This window comes from Lithobates pipiens, unplaced genomic scaffold (genome assembly GCF_037356315.1).
Source record: "Lithobates pipiens isolate NorthernLeopardFrog02 unplaced genomic scaffold, aLitPip1_a1.2 Scaffold_41, whole genome shotgun sequence".
In the NCBI taxonomy this organism is placed as follows: domain Eukaryota; kingdom Metazoa; phylum Chordata; class Amphibia; order Anura; family Ranidae; genus Lithobates; species Lithobates pipiens.
This window is the reverse complement of record NW_027507861.1, coordinates 1983407-2008895: the sequence shown is the minus strand read 5'-3', so window position 1 is coordinate 2008895 and position 25489 is coordinate 1983407. Positions and strand designations below refer to the sequence as shown.

The 25489-nt window shown below is 42.2% G+C and overlaps 1 protein-coding gene and 1 pseudogene across 1 annotated transcript; one reads left to right on the top strand and one right to left on the bottom strand.

Annotated features, from left to right (window-relative positions):
• LOC143956757 (uncharacterized) overlaps positions 1–25489 on the bottom strand; it is a 381180-nt pseudogene that overhangs the window by 137031 nt on the left and 218660 nt on the right.
• Positions 1205–3204, top strand: LOC143956745 (uncharacterized). Its single transcript, XM_077466934.1, has one exon. The coding sequence runs from the start codon at positions 1549–1551 to the stop codon at positions 3202–3204; it is 1656 nt and encodes a 551-aa protein (XP_077323060.1). The 5' UTR covers positions 1205–1548.

The window sequence follows — 25489 nt, the reverse complement described above, 5'->3', positions numbered from 1 at the left end:
TGCTGTCAGCGCTGTATGTCACGGTGCTGCTGTCAGCGCTGTATGTCACGGTGCTGCTGTCAGCGCTGTATGTCACGGTGCTGCTGTCAGCGCTGTATGTCACGGTGCTGCTGTCAGCGCTGTATGTCACGGTGCTGCTGTCAGCGCTGTATGTCACGGTGCTGCTGTCAGCGCTGTATGTCACGGTGCTGCTGTCAGCGCTGTATGTCACGGTGCTGCTGTCAGCGCTGTATGTCACGGTGCTGCTGTCAGTGCTCTGTATTACGGTGCTGCTGTCAGATGCCTCTATCACGGTGCATGTGTCATTCCGGTATGTCACGCTGCTGGTGATCATCTCCTGCACCCTCTTCTTTGCCTACCCTGGTCCCTGACCTTCCCTCTCCTCCATTGCCTTCATTAACTCCATAGTCCTGAATTGTTAGAACAATTTCCCAAATAAAATAAAAATGCTTGTAGTTATCGATCCCAAATTCACCTCATACATGTATTATGTCATTGTCCAGATGGTGGGACTACGTTTTACCCCCTAATAATTACCACGTGGCCGCAAATTCGACATGAAGGTTTGCAAAGTTCGCCTCCCATTGAAGTCAATGGGGCCCGCGGCGAACGGTCGGTTTCGCGAACGTTTGGGTCCGTTCGCATTTCGCGTTCGCGAAACGTCCCGTCGGAAGTTCGTCCATCACTATTGCTGACCCCCGCTGTATAGTCTCAGCCCCGAGACAAGAAGAACTCTCCACATAGTATAGATCTATAACATCTCTCACTTTATTACATAGAAATATCTGTCACACACATCGGTAGACATGCACAGTGTATCTCCTCAGCGCTCGGTCCAGCCGCAATGGGCGTGATGACGTTAGATTGTTATGCTCCGCCCAATGTGCTGACATCACATCAGGGATTGGATCTGTGATCAAGCCCCTGATGACCTCATCTGTGGTGCATTTTTTGTATAAGATTTAAAGGGCCAGTGCTGCATATTTTGGAGGAATTCTGTTATACCTCATATCTGGGTATTATGTGAGCAGCTTCCTGATTACTTATTTCATTTCAGGGTGGAATCAGATTATAGTGGTTTGATTTTATATCTGATGATGTGATTGGAGGACAGACTTTTACATATTGATAATAATGTGATAACATCCTCCAACTTTGGACCCTTAAACAGAAAGTGATAATGGGGGAGGAGCCAATAACCCAATGATGGGGGTCTTCAGGATCAGTCCAGTCTTCATCTTGGTTGTTCTCCCCCCATCCTCACTCTCTGACCTCTGGTGGGGCTCAGCCCCGCTGTTATTCATGACTAAATCAGGGAGTTCAGGACTTCTTGTGTTGGGAAGATGGCAATGAGTGATAGAGGGGGAGGGGACACTCGTCCTATAATCCCCTCATCACTGTCACTCCTATAATAGACAGTTCTCGTTGTGTCCTCACTCTCTGACTAAGGTCCATGAATAAAGAAATGATCTGGTAGGAGATCAGAGGACCCATTTACTAGTTACCTTGAGGGGGGAATTGTAAGATCCTCAGAGACAAAGCTGCCTGATGTGGGCGGAGTCCTGGTTTAGGGGAACCAATCAGCTCATGACTAGTAATAATCTTTGTATTTCTATTTTAGTAGATGGACGGGAGATGAGGAAAACCTCAGAGGATTGTCTCACTTTGTCTCCAGACTGTGAAGTAGAAGATGAGGACATCACACAGTATAGTCCAGGAGAAAACCCGACCACCTCAAATGTCCATCCGGCACCACACAGTGTAGATGGACCATCGTCTTCCTCTGATCCTGAGGAACCTCAGACTGTGCGGGACGGGGCCGTCCTTCCAACAGAGAAGAGGTTTTCCTGTACTGAGTGTGGGAAGTGTTTCCCTTCTAAATCCCATCTTATTGTGCATATAAGATCTCACACAGGAGAGAAGCCGTATTCCTGTCCTGAGTGCGGGAAATGTTTTTCAAGGAAGTCCCATCTTTCCACACATCAGAGATCTCACACAGGAGAGAAGCCGTATTCCTGTCCTGAGTGCGGGAAATGTTTTTCAAGGAAGACCCATCTTTCCACACATCAGAGATCTCACACAGGGGAGAAGCCGTATTCCTGTCCTGAGTGCGGGAAATGTTTTTCAAGGAAGACCCATCTTTCCACACATCAGAGATCTCACACGGGGGAGAAGCCATATTCCTGTTCTGAGTGTGGGAAATGTTTTCCACAGAAGCAAGGTCTTTTCACACATCAGAGATCTCACACAGGGGAGAAGCCGTATTCCTGTTCTGAGTGTGGGAAATGTTTTTTAGTAAAGTCCCATCTTTCCACACATCAGAGATCTCACACGGGGGAGAAGCCGTATTCCTGTTCTGAGTGCGGGAAATGTTTTTCACAGAAGCAAGATCTTTCCACACATCAGAGATCTCACACAGGAGAGAAGCCATATTCCTGTTCTGAGTGTGGGAAATGTTTTTTAGTGAAGTCCCATCTTTCCACACATCAGAGATCTCACACAGGGGAGAAGCCGTATTCCTGTCCTGAGTGCGGGAAATGTTTTTCACATAAGTCCCATCTTTCCACACATCAGAGATCTCACACAGGTGAGAGGCCGTATTCCTGTTCTGAGTGCGGGAAATGTTTTTCAGAGAAGTCCAGTCTTTCCAAACATCAGAGATCTCACACAGGTGAGAAGCCGTATTCCTGTCCTGAGTGCGGTAAATGTTTTTCAGGGAAGTTTGATCTTTCTAGACATCAGAAATCTCACACAGGGGAGAAGCCGTATTCCTGTTCTGACTGTGGGAAATGTTTTTCAAGCAAGTCCTATCTTTCCACACATCAGAGATCTCACACAGGTGAGAAGCCGTATTCCTGTCCTGAGTGCGGTAAATGTTTTTCAGGGAAGTCTGATCTTTCTAGACATCAGAGATCTCACACAGGGGAGAAGCCGTATTCCTGTCCTGAGTGCGGGAAATGTTTTTCAAGGAAGTCCAGTCTTTCCATACATCAGAGTTCTCACATGGGGGAGAAGCCATATTCTTGTTCTGAGTGCGGGAAATGTTTTTCGCAGAAGTCTCATCTTTCCACACATCAGAGATCTCACACGGGGGAAAAGCTGTATTCCTGTCCTGAGTGCAGGAAATGTTTTTCACACAAGTCCAATCTTTCCACACATCAGAGATCTCACACGGGGGAGAAGCCGTATTCCTATCCTGAGTGAGGGAAATGTTCCTCACCGAAGTCCTGTCTTCCTACACATCAGGGATCCCACACAACCCTTGAGGTGTATTAGTGCCTTGAGAGCGGGAAATGTCTTCTATATGAATGTTGTTGGACATCACAGGTCTCATGTGGGGAAGAAGCACACCCTGATATACACCTCAGATATACTCCATGGCTGATCTCATCATATAAGAAGCAGGGGGATATATGTGTGGGGAGTGTGTGAAGGGGGTGTGAGTCCCTGGATGTCCTTTATTATTGGCACGTGCACAGGGAGGACTTGTCTCACAAATATCCCACTTATATTGTGTTTTATCCCTCCATGTCAATGTGATATGTCTATCTAAACAAGGATGGACAATGTCACTTGTCATTTGTAACACTTTGTATTTTGTAACTGATTGTTCAATATGAGAACTTCCAATAAAAAATGATTAAAATATAAAAATGGAGTCATTGCCTTTCATTGATATGTGATGTAAGCTTTGCAAACACTCAGTGTTCTCATTTTTTTAATTGTTGAATGAATATGAGAAGAATTCATCCAGCTGTGATGAATGTTGTCCATATTTTATCTCATACAGTGATTTCCTATGACCATTGGCTCCCTCTAGTGGTCATAGTGCGGTATTGTTGTGTTTTTACTAATGGAAGCCTTTTATGAAAAATACTTCATTATGGCCACTAGATGGAGCTGACCGTCATAGGAAATCACTTTGTTAACCACTTCAGCTCTGGAAGGTTTTCCCCTTTCATGACCAGGCCATTTTTATTTGAACTTAACGCCGTTCTAAATAGCATTGGAAATTGCGTGGTTATGCAAAACTTTTTTAAGTTTTTTTTACTATATATATATATATATATATATATATATATATATATATATATATATATATATATATAATCATATATTTTATTGTTACTATTATTATTATTATTATTATTATTATTTTAAAAAATATATAATTTCGTCATAAATTTTGGCTACTTGTCTTTGATAATAACAAAAAATCCCAATAAATGTATATTAATTGGTTTGTGTGAAAGTTGTAGCTTCTTATTTTTAATTATTTTTATTGAAAGATTTGTCAAATACAATTCTAGATATACTTTTGTACAATATTCAGAAGCTTTTTAATCAGTGGTACATTGAAGGAGAACATAGTGGGACATTATCCAGCATCTATTTGGTAACATGGTAGTGTGCGTCATTGTTTATGACAGCGGAGTTTTATACAACTTACATTATGGATCAGAACAGCATCTAACTTTATATTGTATCTTAGTAACCAGAAAACCAAAATTCCAGATAACAAGGGGTGTGACGTAATTTGTCTAATGTTGATCCAAGGTGCCCACTGGGCATAAAAACGTGGAGACTTTCCTTCTATCGTGGCCGTAATCTGCTCATATTTGGAAGTTTCATCTACTTTTTTTTAACAACCTCACTGATGTTTGGGGAATTGGAGGATTTCCATTTATTAGCAATCGTCAGTCTTGCTGCCATCAGGATCTGAATTACCATTGCTCTGAGAGAAGGCGGGTATTGGTCTACAGGAATGCTTAGTATGGCCATTCCTGGGTTACCCTTTTTTATGATGCCAGTGGTTTTAGATATCAGTTTAACCAATTCCGGACCGGTGCACGCCGATGTACGTCGGCAGAATAGCACGGGTAGGCGTATTGGCGTACAGGTATGTCCATTTTTATATGCCGCCCTGCCATTGTGTGTGCACCACCGGCGGCATGCTCACGTGACGGTCGGGACACCCGTGAGTCCAGTCACGGATCCCGTGAACTCAATTGCCGCGGGGATACCCACGATCGTCTCACGGGGCGGCTGAGCGGGGAGATGCCATTGTAAACAGCATCTCCCCGTTCTGCCTAGAAACAAGTGACGCTGATCTCTGCTCCGTGTGATTGGAGCAGAGATCAGTGTTCACTAACACAAAGCCCAGCCCCCCACAGTTAGTAACACGCCCTTAGGAAAATGTAATCCCTACACTGCCACTCCCTGGTTAACCCCTTCACTGCCAGTGTCATTTACACAGGAATCACTGCATTTGTATAGCACTGATTGCTGTATAAATGACAATGGTCCCAAAAATATGTCAAAAATGTCCAATGTGTCCGCAATAATGTCACAATAAAAATCACTGATCGCCGCCATTACTTGAAAAATTATTCATAAAAATGCCATAAAACTATCCCTATTTTGTAAACACTATAACTTTTGCGCAAACCAATCAATAATCGCTTATTGCAATTTTTTTACCAAACATATGTAGAAGAATCCGTATCGACCTAAACTCAGGGAAATTTTTTTTTATATATTTTTGGGGGATATTTATTATAACAAAAAGTAAAAATAATGCGTTTTTTTCAAAATTGTCGCTCTATTTTTGTTTATAGCGCAAACAATAAAAACCGCAGAGGTGATCAAATACCACCAAAAGAAAGCTCTATTTGTGGGGAAAAAAGGACGTCAATTATGTTTGGGAGGCACGTCGCACAACCGCGCAATTGTCAGTTAAAGCGACGCAGTGCTGAATCGCAAAAAGTGCTCTGGTCTTAAGCAAGCAAAATGGTCCGGGGCTGAAAGTGGTTAAATACATTTCCCCAGAAGCTCCTGAGATTGGGGCATTCCCATATCATGTGTAATAAAGTTCCTATTTTGCCGCAACCACACCAACATTCATTAGGGCTATCTGTGGAAAATTTTGCAGTAATATAAGGAGTGTAATACCACCTAAGAGGTCGTTTCTGAGCTGATTCCCAATGAGTTATGGATCTAATATAGCAGTAGTTAGATTTAATGGCTTTTTCCACTGATCCTCTGTAAAGGATACGGATTTGGTAGTGGTGGTAGTTTAGTAAATTGGTTCTTTTGCTGTAGCAGGTTGTAAATAAGAGAAATGCCTCTGATAAGTTTTGTCGTATCAGTCCAGAATTCCCAAGCCTGATGTGGGATTTTGATAGGTGTTAAAGGGTGCAACCTTAAAGAAGATGTGATTCTTTGCTTTCAAAAGATTTTATTTTACGATAAAGGCACTTACATACATATATCAGTATATAAACAAACTGCAGCAGGGAGGGCCCGCTGACACAATGTAAGTAATGAAAACAGGAGACATTAGTGAAAGACAGACAATATCAAAAGAGTACAGTCGGCCTGCCCCTCCTCAGCGAGGGGCTAAATAAAAATAGGGGTAAACACAGGGTGACCCCCCAGGGAGAGCCCACCCAATAGAACCGTTAGGGGTAGCACCCAGGAGCCCCCATCCCGACACCCCTAATAGGGAACTTGCAGTGCCAGGATGGGGGGGTATCCTCCCAGCCCCCCCCTCTCAGAGGGATAAAGAAGTTAATGGACCGTCCGCAGTGGGCACCGCAGCATTAAATTGGACTGTACGGTGAACCTGTCAATTACAGCTCTGTTGAGCAAACCAAAAACTTAGAACGTCTAGAAGGACAGAGAAAAGAAGAGAGGAGGAGAAGAGGAGGACAGAGGGGTAAGGGGATGTAAGCTATGTCCTGAAAGGGTGGAAGGTTATAGCGGGAGAATGTTTAGCATTCAATGTAAGAGGGGGCGCTTTAGGGGTGAGGTCTGGTCACTAGAGGAGAGCCTGGGGGTACCCCAGGCAGCAGAGAGATTCCCATGTAACGGGCCCAAGGGTCCCACACCTTTCGGAATTTAGGTGTGGTATCTGACAGAATACCTGACAGTTTTTCTTGGGACATTATCCACGATATCTTCCTCTTAACTGCGGGGAAGGAGGGTCTGGGTTGCTTCCATGCGGAGGCAATCGCAATTTTGGCTCCTAATAGGATAAAATAAGTTAGTTTCTGAGTGTTACCAGACAGCAAAGGGACAGGGGCATTGAGTAACGCAACCTCTGGAGTTCTCGGAACCCGGCAGCCTGTGACTAAGTAAATCAAATTGAAGATTTTAGTCCAGAACGATCGAAGCCTAGGGCATTCCCACCAGATGTGGATCATGGAGCCACGAAGTTGGCACCCCCTAAAACATAAGGGGTTAGCCGTGGGGTATATTTTGGCTAGCCTGACTGGAGTGAGGTACCACCTGGTTATCAATTTGATGCTAGCCTCCATTAGTGAGGTGTTTTGGATCCCACGAAAGGATCTGGCTAGGGCCAGCTGCCAGGTTTCAAGACTGCCAGAGGTCTGGAGATCAGATTCCCATGCCGTCATATAGGGGGATTTGCCCGTTGGGGAAGTGAGAGCCGCATAGATCACTGAAATACCACCCCTCTGCTCCCCGATCCTACCACACCAGGCTTCATATTCAGTAAAGGGAGGAGGAAGAGGTTTGTTTTTCCAAAGTGAGTTCAAGAAGTGAGATATTTGTTGGAAGCGGAACCTCTCTGAGTCTGGTAGCTCTAAGTGTTCAATACAATAAGCCAGGGAAATCGGACCCCTTGAATTGAAAAAGTGACCTATCTGGTATAGTCCCTTGTCCAACCACCATCTGAAGGCCTCAATGTCCAGACCAGGGGGGAAGCCATGATTATGGAACATGTGAGCAAGGGGTCTTAAAGTGGAGACTAGGGAAGGCTCTTTGCGAAGACCATCCCATAGGGCGCAGGAGTGAGATAGGGATGGGGACATGATGGGCGGCCTGGCTTTGGGCGGGCACCACAATAGAAAATCTAGTGTAAAAGAGGGTACGGAACAGCGTTCTATGGACTGCCAATCCGGTTTCTCGTATTTGGAGTAGATCGAGGAGAGTTGGGCTAGGCGAGCTGCAAGGTAGTATTTGTGAAGGTTAGGTAAGCCCAGCCCCCCCTACGTCTGTGCAGGAAGAGCGTGTTTTGCGGTAGACGGTATCCCTTATTACCCCAGATATATTTCAGTATTTTGCTTTGCAGAGAGCAAAGGTGGTCCTTCCGAACTGGTATTGGAAGGGCTCGAAAATAGTAGAGGATTTTGGGGAGAAGGGTCATTTTTATGGAGTTAATCCGGCCAAGCCAGGATAGTTCGTGTTTAGACCATGAGGAGAGATCAGTTTCCAGCTGTCTGTATAATTTGGGATAATTGTGGGCATACATCATCTCTATTTTAGGTGTAAGGGAGATACCCAAGTATTGGATGGCAGTGTCACTCCATTGGAACGGAAAGGATTGTTTGAGTGAGAGGACTTGGTGGGTGGGGAGAGAAATATTCAAAGCCACAGACTTGGAGTAATTAACCCGCAAGCCTGAGACCTTGGCAAAGTCGTCCAGTACCCGGGATAAATTGGGCAGGGTTGTGAGGGGGGAAGTAAGGAATAACAGTATGTCGTCCGCGAAGAGTCCGCATTTGTGCGTTTGACTACCGCATTGGACACCTCCAATGTCTATGTTGTGGCGGACTGCGATCGCCAGTGTTTCAATGGCTATTGCAAATATGAGGGGGGATAGGGGGCACCCCTGTCTGGTCCCCCTGGTGATGGGAATTGGAGCGGAGAGGTATCCCTGCATTCGAATTTGGGCCCTCGGCTGGGAGTATAAGGCCCGTAATAAGCCCAGGAAACGGGCCACAAATCCCCACCTGTCAAGAGCTGGAAGGTGTACTGCCATGAGACCGAGTCGAAAGCCTTCTGAATATCTAAGGAAAGGAGGAAGCCAGATTGTTTGGGTCCCCCTTCCCAATTAGACTGCAGAATGGAGATAATATCGATCGCCCTCCGAATTTGATCAGGTCCCTGACTGCCGGGGATAAAACCAACTTGGTCCTTGTGGACGTAGCGTCCGATGAAGGAGGCTAGCCTATTGGCCATAACTTTTGTGAGAATTTTGAGATCATTATTAATGAGGGAAATCGGTCTGTAGTTGCTGACATCTTCCAAGTTCTTGCCAGGTTTGGGGATGACCGTGATATACGCCGTGTTAAGGTGGGGATCCAGGGGGCCTCCATTAGCTTTATGATTACCGAGATTGGGCAGGTGAGGGGCTAGCGTGTTGGCAAAGGCTTTATAGTAAGGGATCGAAAGACCGTCGGGTCCAGGGGCGGAGCTTTTTTTAAGATCCTTTATGACTCCCAGTATCTCCTCTACCTGGAAGGGGCCTTCCATGACTTGTTTGTGAACGTCCGATAAGGCAGGGATGGGTAGTCCCTCCAAAAACTTTGAAAGGAGGTTGTCTTTGGGAGATGGGGGGCTACTGTAGAGAGAGGTGTAAAAGTTCTGAAAGGCATTCAGAACTGTGACCGGATTAGACGTGGGCGGGTGTCCTGCACTTCTGATCCGAGGGAGGGTGCTTAGCTTGGTTCTAGGGGAGAGTCTATTAGCCAGGAGTGTGCCTATTTTGTCCGCCTGTGAGTAAAACTTGTGGCCAGACCACCTAACCGATTTTTCTGCTTTCGTGGTGAGGGCGAGATTGAGTTCTAAGCGAGTCTTGTCTAGTAGGGAGGTGGGGGTGCGGAGGGGGTCCTTTTTGTGAAGAGCTCTGAGTTTAGAGTATTCCTCTTCTAGCTTCAGGATGGTTGATTGCCTTTCCCGTTTTATTTGAGAACCTAATTGCATGAGTTTTCCCCTAATAAACGCTTTGTGCGCCGCCCACAGGGTTTCGGGGGAGACATCAGGAGTCGCATTAATAGAGAAATATTCCTGCAGTGCTTTGTCGAGATCCATAACTCGTGATGGCTCTGAAAGGAGAGATTCATTTAACCTCCAATGCCTGGGGTGTCCCCCACTCGAACCTCCTATGGCCGTCACAATTACCAGCGAGTGATCCGAGATCACTGTGTCAGTGATGGAGGCTTTGAGCATCCTGGGAAGGAGCGAGGAGGGGACAAGTATGTGGTCTATCCGTGCATATGATTGGTGTGGCGCTGAGTAGTGAGTGTAGTCTCTCTTTGTGGGGTTTAATTCCCGCCAGACATCGGATAACCCATGAGCGTGAAGCAATTTGGCGATCCGTAGGCTTGCCTTTGTGGGCCTGGTTAAGCGGGAATGTGAGGGGGAGGATTTATCAAGTCCCTGATCAAAGGCGACGTTAGAGTCCCCTCCGACAATAACCGTTCCCTCCAAAAGAGGCGTTAAGGTGCGCAGCAGGGATTCAAAGAATTTGGCCTGACCCGTGTTCGGGGCATAGTAGGAGACCAAGGAGTAAAGTTGGTCCCCCACAGTGCCCTTTACAAGTAAAAACCTGCCCTCCGGATCCGCTTTTTCAAAACTTTTATTGAATTTGCATGTTTTGGCAATCAAAATGGCCACCCCCCTGGTCTTGGATTCCGCGTTGGCTAAGTAGAACTGAGGGAAGTGGGCATGTAGGAACTTGGGACTATACCGGACAGGAAGGTGCGTTTCCTGAAGCAGAATTATATCTAGTTTCAGGGATTTGTAGTAATCAAGGGCTTTTCTCCGTTTGATGGGGGAATTAAGACCCTGAATGTTATGGGTGGCTATCTTAAGCCTAGCAGCCTGTGGATCAGCCATGGAGCAGAGGGGGAGCCCAGCTTCTGAAAGCGACCTCACTTACCAAATCCATAGCGGGGTTCTCGGCAAGAGCATTGGGATCGGTGGCTCGTGGTTGTCTCCCAGGATACAATGCCGACTGGGTTCGCTCAGCCAGACCTGGGGAGAAAAAAAGTAGTGTCATGTAAACATTCAACAGGGGTAGCTTACCATCAAGGGGGGAGAGAGGAGGGGAAAGGGCAAGGAAAGAAAGCGTTCCTGAGAAGAGAAAGAGGAGATCAGGGCAGGAGACACCCCCCGAAATCCCGAGAAAGAACAATGTAGACAACCGACCCATAAGGTCAGAAGTCCCGACCCTCAGGTGCCCGGGAAAGGCCGAGGGAGGGAGAGTTACACATGTGGTCCCTCGCGGAACTGGGGACCCCTAGTCGGGTAACTACCCGAACTGTTAAATTAACATTAAATAACAATAGAAGATAAGCAGCAATAAGAAAAATACTTAAGGCACGGCTAAACATAATGATTAGAAGACACTGGGGCTAAACAATGAATGCTGGTCATTAGGCAAAAGGTAGGATGGTATATCCAGGGAGGGTGCTGGGGAATGCAGCCCCCTGAGGAGTCCTCAAAGCAGCCCTAGGGCCCATTTCGAGGGGGCGCAAATAATATGAGGGGTTACTGGCAGTCCAGTAGGTGGACGAATTACTGCATAGCGTCCCGGGATATTGAAGGCAATGGGGAAAAGGGTAGCACAAGTCCTAGGCAAGGGGAGGGCAAAAAAGGGTGGAGGGCCAAACTTTCAATGTTTGGGCAGCAGTCCTCCGGCCCTCTCCAGGACCTCGGACGGTCGTTCACAGAATGGAGAGTCCGAAATGGGGTCTGAATGTTGCTCAGGTGGGTGCATTATCCTTGACCTTCTTGGCTCTTCCGGAGGTCCACAACGGGGATTGTGGGCTGTTAGGAGTGGGCCGTTTGTTGGAGCTTTGGCTAGGGTTAGAAGTGTCCATATCAGCTTCTTGAGAAATGATTTTCAGCCTGGTGAGGAGCTTTTCCCCCTCGGGGAAAGTGGAGAAAGCAAAAGACTTCCCTTTGTCCGTGAACCTGACCGCAAATGGGAATGCCCATTTGTATTTTATGTCTTTTTGCGACATTGCAAGCAAGAGGGGTTTCAGAGCTCTCCGTCTCTGTATCGTGGAGGGGGAGAGGTCCGCAAAAATCTGAACCTGGTGGCCCTGGTATGTGACGTGTTGCAGGGATCTGGCTCTCTTCATAACTTCTTCTTTCACCGAAAAGTGATGTGGCTTGGCCAGAACATCGCGCGGAGTGCCATCCTTCCTAGGGGGGCCGAGGGTTCTATGGACCCGGTCAAGTTCAAGCTTAGTAGCTGGGATGTCAGGGATTAGCTGTGTAATGAGGTCTTGCACCGCCCTGGACACATCAGTTATTGATTCTGGAAGCCCGCGAATTCTGATGTTATATCTGCGTGACCTATTTTCGAGGTCATCGATACGGGCCATGGCTAGGTCTAATTGCTCCTGTACTGAATAGATGTGCCTGGAGTTTTGGATGGATCTGGCTATGGTATCCTCCATTTTATGTTTGATCGTCTCGATCCGGGAGCCTAGGTTAATAAAGTCAGCTTTCAATTCCCCCGTGATTTGCAAGGCAGTTTGGGAGAGGCCCCTTTCTAATAGTTCAGAGAATTTGCCAAACAGGGCATCCATGTGGGAGACTGGGTCTGCATGAGCAGCCTCATGGGAGGCCATGGCGGCCTGGGTAGCCCTGTAAGTCCCCACTGGGGAGGGGGCGAACTCCTGGATGGTGCGTTCCAGCAGAGAGACCGTGGAGGCCGGGGACGGTGTGGCTTCCTTGGGAGGACCCCTGGGGTTGCCTGGGGTGGCGTGGAGAGGAGGAAAGTCTGTATCTGACCTGAAATCCACTGTGCCTGCGGATCTGTGATCCTGAGATAGGAGCTGTGCTGCGGTGGCCATCTTGGATTTCTCCCACACGTCCAATGAAGCGAACAGCGGGCCCAGATTGCGTTTAGCCAGTCCACCGGTCATTCGGTAATGTGCCCCAACTCTTCGGGAGTCCGTCCCTATAGCTCGGGAAGCGGAAGGTTAGCCGTGTTGTGCGGTAGGGGTTCCGTCGTTCCGCGAGGCAGCGGAGCTTTAGATGATCGCTGCCATCTTGGAAGCCTCGCGCATGCGCACCCGAAGATGTGATTCTTATATATATATGAATTAATCTGACATGGGAAGGGAGTATTTTTGAGCTAATGCTTTAAAAGAGATGACTCTGCCCCGCTCCATCAAGTCTGTGACTAATATGATTCCTTTTTGTTCCCAGGACGTTAGTGTAACGTTGTCAATATATCTACACCTTGAGGATAGAGGAATGGGAACCTCAGTAGGGGTGGGGTTATGTTCCATGTCCTGATAAAAGTTCCTCCAGGTGTCCATTATAGACATGTGCATTTAGTTTCGTTCCGAATTCGAAATTCGGACGAATTTTCATTATTCGGACATTCGGATGTATCCGAATTACCGAATTACAATGCTTACGCATTCAATCCGAATTCGGACAAAATTTGAATTGAATTTGAAAAAAAGAAAATTTAAATTTGAAAACAATTTGAATCAAATTCTAAAACAATTCTAGTCGATTCTAACTAGAAAACAATTTGAATCGAATTTGAATAAAAACTGAAAAAATATATAAATCGATTTCTAAAAAAGAATACAGTAAAATAGAATATAAAATAATAACACAATAGAATGAGAATCAAAGACTAGTAAAGAACAGAATAGAATTTAATAGAATGTAATAAAATACAATAGAAGAATATGACCTTCTGAAATTATAATTTTGAATAGTATAAATTCAAATTCAAGAATAGATTTTAAAATAACTCAACACAATGGAAACTAAAATAATATATATTATATTTTATTATAGTCTATTCTTAGTCTATTATTTTCTATTCTAATATTTTCTATTTAAATTTGATCCAAATTTTTATACTATTTATTTCAGGTACTTATATAGCGCCGTCAATTTACGCAGTGCTTTACATATACATTGTACATTCACATCAGTCCCTACCCTCAAGGAGCTTACAATCTAAGGTCCCTAACTCACATTCATACATACTAGGGACAATTTAGACAGGATCCAATTAACCTACCAGCATGTCTTTGGAGTGTGAGAGGAAACCGGAGTACCTGGAGGAAACCCACGCAGGCACAGGGAGAACATGCAGACTCCAGGCAGGTAGTGTCATGGCTGGGATTCTTACTGCTAGGTGACAGTACTATCCACTACACCACTGTGCCGCCCAATTTATACTAAATTAGAATTTCAGAAGATGGTTATACATATTTATATATATATATATATATAACCATCTTTCGAAATTCGAATTTCCTATAGAATGAATTAGAATAGAAAAGAATAGAATAGAAAAACAATTGAACAGAATAGTAAAAAATATTATTTTATTTATTCCAATCACTGAGTCCAAGCCTTATTCTTCAAGGGGAAACCCTGACCCTAAGCCTAACCCGAACCCCAAGTTGTGGGTTGTCCACTTGCCACAACACCTGCCACAAGTGCCACGTGACATGGTCGCCAGTGCCACGTGACCGGCCACAAGTGCCATGTAACCTGCCACGTGACCAAGTTGTGGATTGTCCACTTGCCAGGTCACCTGCCACAAGTTGTGTATTGTCCACTTGCCACGTCACCTGCCACAAGTTGTGTATTGTCCACTTGCCACATCACCTGCCACAAGTTGTGTATTGTCCACTTGCCAAGACACCTGCCACGAGTGCCACGTGACCGGCTACGAGTGCCACGTGACCGGCCATGAGTGCCACGTGACCTGCCACGAGTGCCACGTGACCAGCCACGAGTGCCACATGACCGGCCACAAGTGCCACGTGACCTTCCACGAGTTGTGGATTTTCCACTTGCCATGTCACCTGCCACAAGTTGTGGGGTTCCTAGCACTAAGTGACCCCGAGATATGGGCAATATGCCAAGTACTTTTCTGCAGCAGAGAATGACATTTTGCGACCCAAATTTGGGGCCACGTATCTCGGGGCCACTTATAGCTAGAAACCCAAAATTTGGTATGCAAACACAGTAGAACTAGAACTACAACATCTCCAAATTTGGGGTTTCTAGCACCAAGTGACCTCAAGGTACGGGGCCCCAAAATGAGAAGTTGATGTGATAGATGTATACAAGTAACTAACCATCTTCCAAAATTTCTAATTCAAATAGAAAAGATTAGAACAGAATAGAAAAAAAAATATATAATTTAATAGAATAAAACAGAAAGAATATAAAACCATCTTCTGAAATTTGAATTTCGAATAGAATAAATTTGAATTTCGAATAGTTTGAATTCAAATTGTTTAATTAATACATTTTAAATTTGGATAGAAAAGTCTATAATAAAATATAAAAAAGACTAGAAAAAAAAAATAGAACAGAACAGAATAGAATATATTATACTTTATTCTGTTCTGTTCTATTGTTTTTCTAGTCTATTCTTTTATATTCTATTAAAATCTTTTCTATTTAAATCGAAATCATTATATACTAAATTTGAATTTCAGAAGATGGTTTATATATATATATATATATATATATATATATATATATATATATATATATATATATATATATATATATATATATATATATATATATATATATATATATATATATATATATATATATATATATATATACACACACAGATACATTTATACAATCATTATTTCAAAATTAAGAAACTTATTGATGCTATTTTTATATTCTACATTTTGACATAATTTTTGTAATATTTTGCTATTTTTATTATTAATTCCGTTTTTGAGTTTTTACACGAGAACTGAACAGACTTTCTTGGAACTTTCCTCATCAATATGAATTATTGAAATATATTTATTAATACAGTAATAACTCAAATTATTACAGTGGCAAGCCTTTGCCAGTTTCATTTTGTCCGAATATCGAACTTTTTTCAATGTTTTCTCCTTCTGCTTGCCGAGAGGGAATACAAGCACAAACATTGACTATTGAGTCAAACTTCTAAAGAAATGGAAAGAGCATATTTTTGGCATCATTGAATTGAACTTGGAAGAAAAAGAATTATCAGAATTGGTGAGACGTTTGCGCACACGCAAGAAAATTCTGTTTCTTGATGACGTATTTTCCCGCCAAGAGAGGGAACGTGTGTTAGATGAAAGAAATCGTTCTACATTGGTAAGTTATGGATTTTATTGATGAATTGTTGAATGAGAGTAAATTAGAATTTTAAAATCTGTCAAAGTTTGTTAAAGATGATGAATTATGGTGTTACATGTTAAATGAATGTTTACCGGCTAATATCAAAATACAAAAGCCACAATTTACTTTACTTTAATTTGATTAAGTTAATTTAAAGTTTTCGATAGAAATCAGGAGATCCTGAAAGCAATGTAGTTGGTACAAAAGGGAAAATTAAGGACAATAGTTTATGTACTAATTGTCAAATTTTGACTAAACAGATAGATGATTTGCAGAGTGCAATTCAAATAAAAGATATTCAGTTGTCTTAGAAAAATAGTAATGCAGACTCTATGCAGAAGTCTTTTGTACAAGATATGCGGTTTATCGAGATTGCTGACCAAGAACGGAAAGGTTTTTTTAAACCAAAAATATCTTTTGTACCAGTTAAGCAGTCTATAGGCCAGGACCATGATGAAGATGCTGATAGCACAAGTCTAGACAGACGAAAGCAAAATGGCATTCAAAGAGTTGCCACGTGTAATGCCACACCCAGAGATGATGAGATACATGTCACAGGCGGAACTAAAATTTCAGAGCAGACAGGAAATGTTATTTCCATACATAGTACACAAAGGAAAACTTTGAAAGTAGAAAATACAGAACATATTTCTGAGCAATGTGTTATTTCTTCTTTAAACAATAGTTTGATTGATTTGCCTTATGCCTCAGAAGTCAAACAGATCAGCACATTGACTGTTAATGACAGTTCAATCAATATGACAAACAATGGTGAAAATGAAAGAGATGGATTACTTCCATCACCATCAGGATTTAGGAAAAAAGATTCGGAGTCCTGGCCAACATTAAAATATGTGACATCACTTATAATAGATGAAGGTGGAAGGCCGTGGTTACATGGTTTATTAAATGGTAAGAATACTAAATGGTTAATAGATTTAGGATCTGAACTCAGTTTAACTAAAAACAAATTACCTGTGAATATTGATTCTCCAAAATGTTATTTTAACCCTTTCATGACTAAGCCTATTTTTGACATTTTGGTGTTTACAAGTTAAAAAACGTATTTTTTGCTAGAAAATTACTTATAACCTCCAAACATATATATATATATATATATATATATATATATATATATATATATATATGTATATAGATAGATAGATATAATTAGCAGAGAATATAGAGAATAAAATGGCGATTGTTGCAATATTTTATGTCACACAGTATTTGTGCGGCGGTGTTTTAAACGCAACTTTTTGGGAAAAGGGACACTTTCATGAATTTTAAAAAACAAAACAGTAAAGTTTGCCCAAATTTTTTGTATAATGTGAAATATGATGTTACGCTGAGTAAATAGATATCAAACATGTCTCGCTTTATATTTGCACGCATTCGTGGAATGGCAACAAACTACAGTACCTAAAAATCTCGATAGGTAACATTTTAATTTTTTTCCAGTTACCAGATTAGAGTTACAGAGGAGGTCTAGTGCTAGAAATATTTCTCTCACTCTGACGATCGTGGAGATACCTCACATGTGGGATTTGTGGACGCGAGTTCTGTATGCGTTTTCTTTGTTGCGGGAGCTCGCGGCGATGGGGGCGCTTTAATTTTTTTTATTGTTTTTCTTATTTATTTTAAAATTAATAAATTGTTTTAAAAAAAAAATGTTTTGATCACTTTTATTGCTGTCACAAGGAATGTAAACATCCCTTGTGACAGTAATATGTGGTGACATGTACTCTTTATGGAGGGATCTGGGGGTCTAAAAGACCTCCAATCCCTCTTTTGCACTTCAAAGTATTCAGATGGTCATTTTTGGTGATTCTGAATAATGTATGTTTTTTTTAAAACTGGCGCCATTGGCAGCCGAGTAAACGGGAAGAGACGTCATGATGGTGCTTCCGTGTTTACAATTAGGAGGCTAAATTAGATTGGATTATTGATTTAACCACTTGACGACTGGGCATTTAAACCCCTTTCCTAACCAGACCAATTTTCAGCTTTCGGTGCTCTCACACTTTGAATGACAATTACTCAGTCATGCAACACTGTACCAATATGAAATGTTTGTCCTTTTTTCACACAAATAGAGCTTTTTTTGAGGTATTTAATCACCACTGGGTTTTTTATTTTTTTGCGCTATAAATCAAAAAAGCCTGAAAACTTTGTAAAAAAAATTCTCTGTTTCTGTTAAAATATATTGCAGAGTATTGGCGAGTATCGGCAGAGTATTGGCAAAATGTTGCACTGTATTGGCAGAGTATTGGCAGAGAATTGCACAGTGTTGCAGAGTATTGCACAGTATTGGCAGAGTATTGTACAGTGTTGCCGAGTATGGGAAGAGTATTGTCACCGAGCAGCACTGTGGGCACTACACATCCAGCCCACAGCATTGCTGCCATCTCTCCCCCCTCTCCCCTCACACTGTACCGATCGGTACAGAAAGGAGAGGGAGGAACCGGTGTCATGAGGGGACACTGGTTTGTTTACAAGTGAACGCTCCATAATTTGACGGAGCAATCACGTGGTAAATGGCCGCTATCAGCAGCCATTTACCATGATCATGGATGTTCCTGGGTGCATGCCCCAGGGGTGCACAGAAGCAAGATTTTGTGAGGACGTCCATAATAAGAATAAGCCAACCATGCTATAGCCGTCTTTTGGCTATGGTCTGGTCGGCATGTGGTTAAATAATTCTACTATATGGAAAATTCATCTAGGTCCAAATCTAGGTTAATAGATTCCTCAATGTACAGTAATGTTGGAAGTATTTGTACAGCAGTCGCTGACATATCTTCAGATTGTAAGTGGCCACATACAGGAACCAATTGGAACAATCGGTTAAAGCACATAAAAGTCTTTGGAGTCAGACCAAAATGGATACAGGTTTGTTTAAAGTTATTGAAATAGAAATTGAGGGAAAAGACCCAATCCCGCCCCAAATTCAAAATAAGTTGCCACAAGAATCAATAGGTCCAGTTTCAGTTTCATTTTTACAACAAGGAATATTAAATAAGGCACAATCAATGGTAAATAATTGTATTTGGCCTATCACGAATGCTGATGATTGGTATTCTTTATCCGTTGATTTAAGATCACTGAATAAATGCATTACAAATAACAAATCTATTGTTCCTAATTTAAATTTAATGTCACAAATGGATGCCAAGGCCAAAGTATTTTCAGTACTGGAAATCTCCAATAGTCATTTTTCAGTACCGTTAACGAACAGCTGTCATTATAAACTTGCCTTCAGTTTTATTAAAAAAACGTATGCCTTCACTAGAATAATTCCAGAGCTGGAAATTAGTGACGGTTTAGTGCGCCAGTGCTTGAGAACGTTTTATCAAAATGTATTTTCCAGCATGTGGACAAAATGTTGCTGTCTACACAAAATACAGAGGAACTTGTCACTCTGTTAACAGAGTTATTTACTCTGTTACAGCCGGGCTGAAACTGAACACAAAGTCAGTTCAGTTAATGAAAGATAACGTTACATATGCAAATTAGTCATGGACAGAGAAAGTTATCACAGGAAAAAGTTAGAAACATTTCTGCTATTCCAATTCCAACATCTTACAAGGCATTATATCAATTAAAAGTAAATTGTTCCAAAGAGTTTTTGCAGCAATATGAAGATAAAGTTAACCCGTTAACATTATTTTTTTAGGATCTGACTTGTAAGTCACCAAAAGAAAGACCTTTTATATTTCTAGACCTTCCAGATGAAAACAAAACCTTGAAGTTTAAGAATATCAGTTCTGGGAGAAGAATTGACAGAAGAGATTCATTCATTATAATTATTGTTGTTGTTTTAATGTTCAATAAAGTTTTTCCAACTTTACAGAGTGTAGGAAGATGAAGAAGAAAAACTCTCAAGAGAACCTCTGATAAGAGAGGAAATTCTAAAAACAATGGACATTTGATTTTTGACTACTGATAAAATAATTTATCCATCAGATATTGCTTTTTTTATAAATAAAGTTTTTTCATGTGACGAGATATGTGTATCATATCAAGATGAGATCATTTTTACACATCAATTTTTATAAACACATGTAGAGTACTTTCAGAGTTGAAAGGGTTAAACATTCTTACAATAGAGTCATTCTAGTTAGAGGGAACATCTGGTGTTAATTAAGACAGAGTACATTTTTCTTAAAAGTACATAAACAAGATAGGAGTAAACTTTACATTGTAATATGTAATTATTTTTAAATTCATCTCACATATATGAACAAATTGAAGTTAAGAACATATTTTATGTTTAATTTTGACAAGGTTATTTGAAAGGTTTTATGGATTATAGATTTATGCTAAACATAATTTGGAGGGAAAATATGAAACTAATTTCTGAAGTGATATCTATATTTCAAAGTATTGTACAACAATGTTACATTTATGGATTATGAAATTAAGGGGATTGATTTATTTGGTAAAATAAAAATAAAATGATAAGGTTAAAAAAATAATTTTATGGAATATGAATTTACTTGTCCTTATATAGAATCAAATTGAAATGTATTCAAGTTTATTATCTTACGATTTTGAGTATGTGTCAATACAAATGTGATGCATTTGAGGTATAAATGGATTTAGATAAGAAATTTAAAATGATTACTCAATCATCTTGAGAGGGAAATGTTAGAACATTCATCTATTAACAAATATTAGCAAATGAATGAATGGATTGGGTCTTTGAGAATAATTGACTTGCATATATATATATATATATATATATATATATATATATATATATTCTATGTATGAAAAGAGGTGAAATTATATAAGGTTGTTATACTCGTAAAAGTTTATGCTGTTATAAGCTTTATAAGCAGTTCTATGTAGAACTCCCATATTGCAGTAATTAAGAGTAAGTTGACCTCTCACCTCCCCCACCTCATGAGATGAAAAGTCTCATATTTATTTAGTTGTTAAAGTTTTCAGTTTTAGTTAAAAGATCATAATTTATTCATATTACAGTATTTATTGATTAGGATTATTAAGTGCATTACGTTTTAAATATATATAATCTATTTACTGATATATGAAATATTCGGTTTAGAAGATAGGAAACTTGTATAATGTATTAGTCAAAGGGTTTTGTTTTTCAATATCCTTAGAATGCGTGACACCCTCCTTTTTAGAAAGGTGGGGGGTATTGCTCATTGAAAGCCTGCGGTTTCTATAGAACAAATGTAGCCCAGAGGAACCTTAATCCAGCGTTTTTTTTATGAAGGTGGGGCTGTTTTCATGGGCTGATTTTAGAAAAATGCTTGTAACATAGTTTTGGGCAGACTTTCACTCCAGCAGACACGATGAGACATTGAAGGACACATCTTCTTACACACACACACAAAGATACATTTATACAATCTTCATTTCAAGAATAAGAAACATATTGATGCTATTTTTATATTCTACATTCTGACATTGTTTTTATAATAATTTTCTATTTTTATTATTAAATCAATTTTGGAGTTTTTACACATGAACTGAACGGATTTTCTTGGAACTTTCCTCATCAATATGAATTATTGAAATATAGTTATTAATACAGTAATAACTCAAATTATTACATGATGGTAACAAGAAATATACAGGCTTGGATAGCATCAGGGATTGGAGGACAGCAGTTGTTGTCTCCCTTTCAACCTTGGGGGTGGTGTTGCGGTGGTGGCGTTGATGGGATCTCCATACCTCCCTATTTTAGGTAGCGTTTGTACAATGGGATTTATCAGTCAATGTTTACCTATTGTTTTATCGGTAGTCGTTCACATGCGATTGGCATTTTTATGAGCGAACGGTGGTGTTGCTGGCTGGCACTTAAATATTTGGATATTTGGTGACTATCATGGCACCGGCAGTTTTTGTGAGCCAATGCTGTTGGCATTAACCACTTGCCGACCGCCGCACGCCGATGTACGTCATCAGAATGGCACGGGCAGGCATAAGCACATACATGTACGTCCTTTGCCTCCCGCGGGTCGGGGGCCCGATCGGGCCCCCGCCCGGTGCCTGCGGCGGTCGGTTTTCGTTCGGGAGCGATCCCGGACGAGGGGACGGCCATTCATTCATGGCCACCCCCTCGCGATCGCTCCCGACGAATGGAAATCCCCGGTGACATCACTTCCTCTCCTGTAATGTAAACACAGGAGAGGAAGTGATGTATTCTCTCCTCCGTGTCGGTATTTTTCGTTCCGACACGGAGGAGAGCGGATCAGTGAGTTGCACCAACACATCCCACACACAGTAGAACATGCCAGGCACACTCACACCCCCCCTTTACCCCCCGATCACCCCCCCAATTACCCCTGCCCCCCAGTCACAGTGACACCAATGTCATTTTTATTTTTTTTTTTTTTTTTTTTGCATTGGTGTCATTTGTGACTGTAATAACTGTTAGGGCAGTTAGGGTTAGCCCCCTTTAGTTCTAATGTACCCCCCTAACCCCCCCAATAAAGGTTTAACCCCGTGATCACCCCCCGTCGCCAGTGTCACTAAGGCTGGGTTCACATTGCAGCGGTTTATGAGAACGAATGTGATTCGCACCGCACTGCAGTGCAAATCACATCCGATCTCTGTGCGATTCGAGTTCAGCCATTCGCCGCACCCGCCGCACCCGCCACACCCGCCGCACCCGCCGCAAATTCGCACGGGACCCTTTTTTTGGCCCGCAGCAGAATCGGATCGCATGGGTGTTCACACCATGCGATCCGAGTTTGCAGATCGCACTGCGATATGCGAACTGATCTGGGGGTGTCAGTAACATTTCACTGACACTCCCAGCAGTTCGCATAGGGCAGTGTGAACTGCCGCCGGGAGGCATGCGATGCGGGAACCCGCCGCGGATTTGCGGCGTTTCCGCATCGCTCCAGTGTGAACCCAGCCTAATAAGCGATCATTTTTCTGATCGCCGTATTAGTGTCACAGGTGACGCTAGTTAGGCAGGTAGGTATTTAGGTTCGCCGCAGCTTTTTATAGCGCTAGGGACCCCCATATACTACCGCATAAAGCCCCCTGATTGCCCCCTAGTTAACCCTTTCACCAGTGATCACCATATAACTGTTACAGGTGACGCTGGTTGGTTAGTTATTTTTTTATAGTTTCAGGGCACCCGCCATTTATTACCTAATAAAGGTTTAACCCCCTGATCACCCGGCAGGTGTCATTTGTGACTAATAACTGTTAGGGCAGTTAGGGTTAGCCCCCTTTAGTTCTAAGGTACCCCCCTAACCCCCCCAATAAAGGTTTAACCCCGTGATCACCCCCCGTCGCCAGTGTCACTAAGGCTGGGTTCACATTGCAGCGGTTTATGAGAACGGATGTGATTCGCACCGCACTGCAGTGCAAATCACATCCGATCTCTGTGCGATTCGAGTTCAGCTATACAGATAGTATGGCTGAATTCGTGTCGCACCCGCCGCAAACTCGCACGGGACCCTTTTTTTGGTCCGCAGCAGAATCGGATCGCATGGGTGTTCACACCATGCGATCCAAGTTTGCAGATCGCACTGCGATATGCGAACTGATCTGGGGGTGTCATTAACATTTCACTGACACTCCCAGCAGTTCGCATAGGGCAGTGTGAACTGCCGCCGGGAGGCATGCGATGCGGGAACCCGCCGCGCATTCGTGGCGTTCCCGCATCGCTCCAGTGTGAACCCAGCCTAATAAGCGATCGTTTTTCTGATCGCTGTATTAGTGTCACAGGTGACGCTAGTTAGGCAGGTAGGTATTTAGGTTCGCCGCAGCTTTTTATAGCGCCAGGGACCCCCATATACTACCGCATAAAGCCCCCTGATTGCCCCCTAGTTAACCCTTTCACCAGTGATCACCATATAACTGTTACAGGTGACACTGGTTGGTTAGTTATTTTTTTATAGTTTCAGGGCACCCGCCATTTATTACCTAGTCTCACTAGTGTACCCCTAAATTTAGGGGTGTCTACTTTCTAAAATGGGGTCATTTGGGGGGGGGGGTTTGTGCCATCTTGGCATTTTATGGCCTTCAAAACTGTAACGCCCTTAGAAAGCCTGAAGGCGGTGCTTGGTTTTTGGGGCCCCGTACGCGGCTAGGCTCCCAAAAAGTCCCACATATGTGGTATCCCCGTACTCAGGAGAAGCAGCAGAATTTATTTTGGGGTGTCATTTCACATATGCCCATGGCATGCGTGAGCAATATATCATTTAGTGACAACTTTGTGAAAAAAAAAAAAAGTTTGTAATTTTCCCGCAACTTGTGGCAAAATATAAAATATTCCATGGACTCAACATGCCTCTCAGCAAATAGCTTGGGGTGTCTACTTTCTAAAATGGGGTCATTTGTGGGGGTTTTGTGCCATCTTGGCATTTTATGGCCTTCAAAACTGTAATAGGTAGTGAGAAGTGAACTCAAAAAATTACGCCCTTAGAAAGCCTGAAGGCGGTGCTTGGTTTTCGGGGCCCCGTACGCGGCTAGGCTCCCAAAAAGTCCCACATATGTGGTATCCCCGTACTCAGGAGAAGCAGCAGAATTTATTTTGGGGTGTCATTTCACATATGCCCATGGCATGCATGAGCAATATATCATTTAGTGACAACTTTGTGAAAAAAAAAAAAAAAAAAAAAAAAGTTTGTAATTTTCCCGCAACTTGTGACAAAATATAAAATATTCCATGGACTCAACATGCCTCTCAGCAAATAGCTTGGGGTGTCTACTTTCTAAAATGGGGTCATTTGTGGGGGTTTTGTGCCATCTTGGCATTTTATGGCCTTCAAAACTGTAATAGGTAGTGAGGCGTGAAATCAAAAATTGACGCCCTTAGAAAGCCTGAAGGCGGTGCTTGGTTTTCGGGGCCCTGTACGCGGCTAGGCTCCCAAAAAGTCCCACATATGTGGTATCCCCGTACTCAGGAGAAGCAGCAAAATTTATTTTGGGGTGTCATTTCACATACGCCCATAGCATGTGTGAGCAATATATCATTTAGTGACAACTTTGTGTAAAAAAAAAAAAAAAATTTTTTTTTTGTCATTATTCAATCGCTTGAGGCAAAAAAATAAAATATTCAATGGGCTCAACATGCCTCTTATCAATTTCCTTAGGGGGTCTACTTTCCAAAATGGGGTCATTTGGGGGGGTTTTGTACTGCCCTGTCATTTTAGCACCTCAAGAAATGAGATAGGCAGTCGTAAACTAAAAGCTGCGTAAATTCCAGAAAACGTACCTTAGTTTGTAGATGTGACAACTTTTGCGCAAACCAATAAATATACAATTATTGACTTTTTTTTTACCAAAGACATGTGGCTGAATACATTTTGGCCTAAATGTATGACTAAAATTGAGTTTATTGGATTTTTCTAATAACAAAAAGTAGAAAATATCATTTTTTTTCAAAATTTGCGGTCTTTTTACGTTTATATCGCAAAAAATAAAAATCGCAGAGGCAATCAAATACCATCAAAAGAAAGCTCTATTTGTGGGAAGAAAAGGACGCAAATTTTGTTTGGGTACAACATTGCATGACCGCGCAATTACCAGTTAAAGCAGCGCAGTGCCAAAGTGTAAAAAGACCTCTGGT

Bases quoted from the DNA above. Each gene is read 5' to 3' on its own strand.
- LOC143956745 (XM_077466934.1), top strand. From the start codon at position 1,549: ATGTGGGCGGAGTCCTGGTTTAGGGGAACCAATCAGCTCATGACTAGT.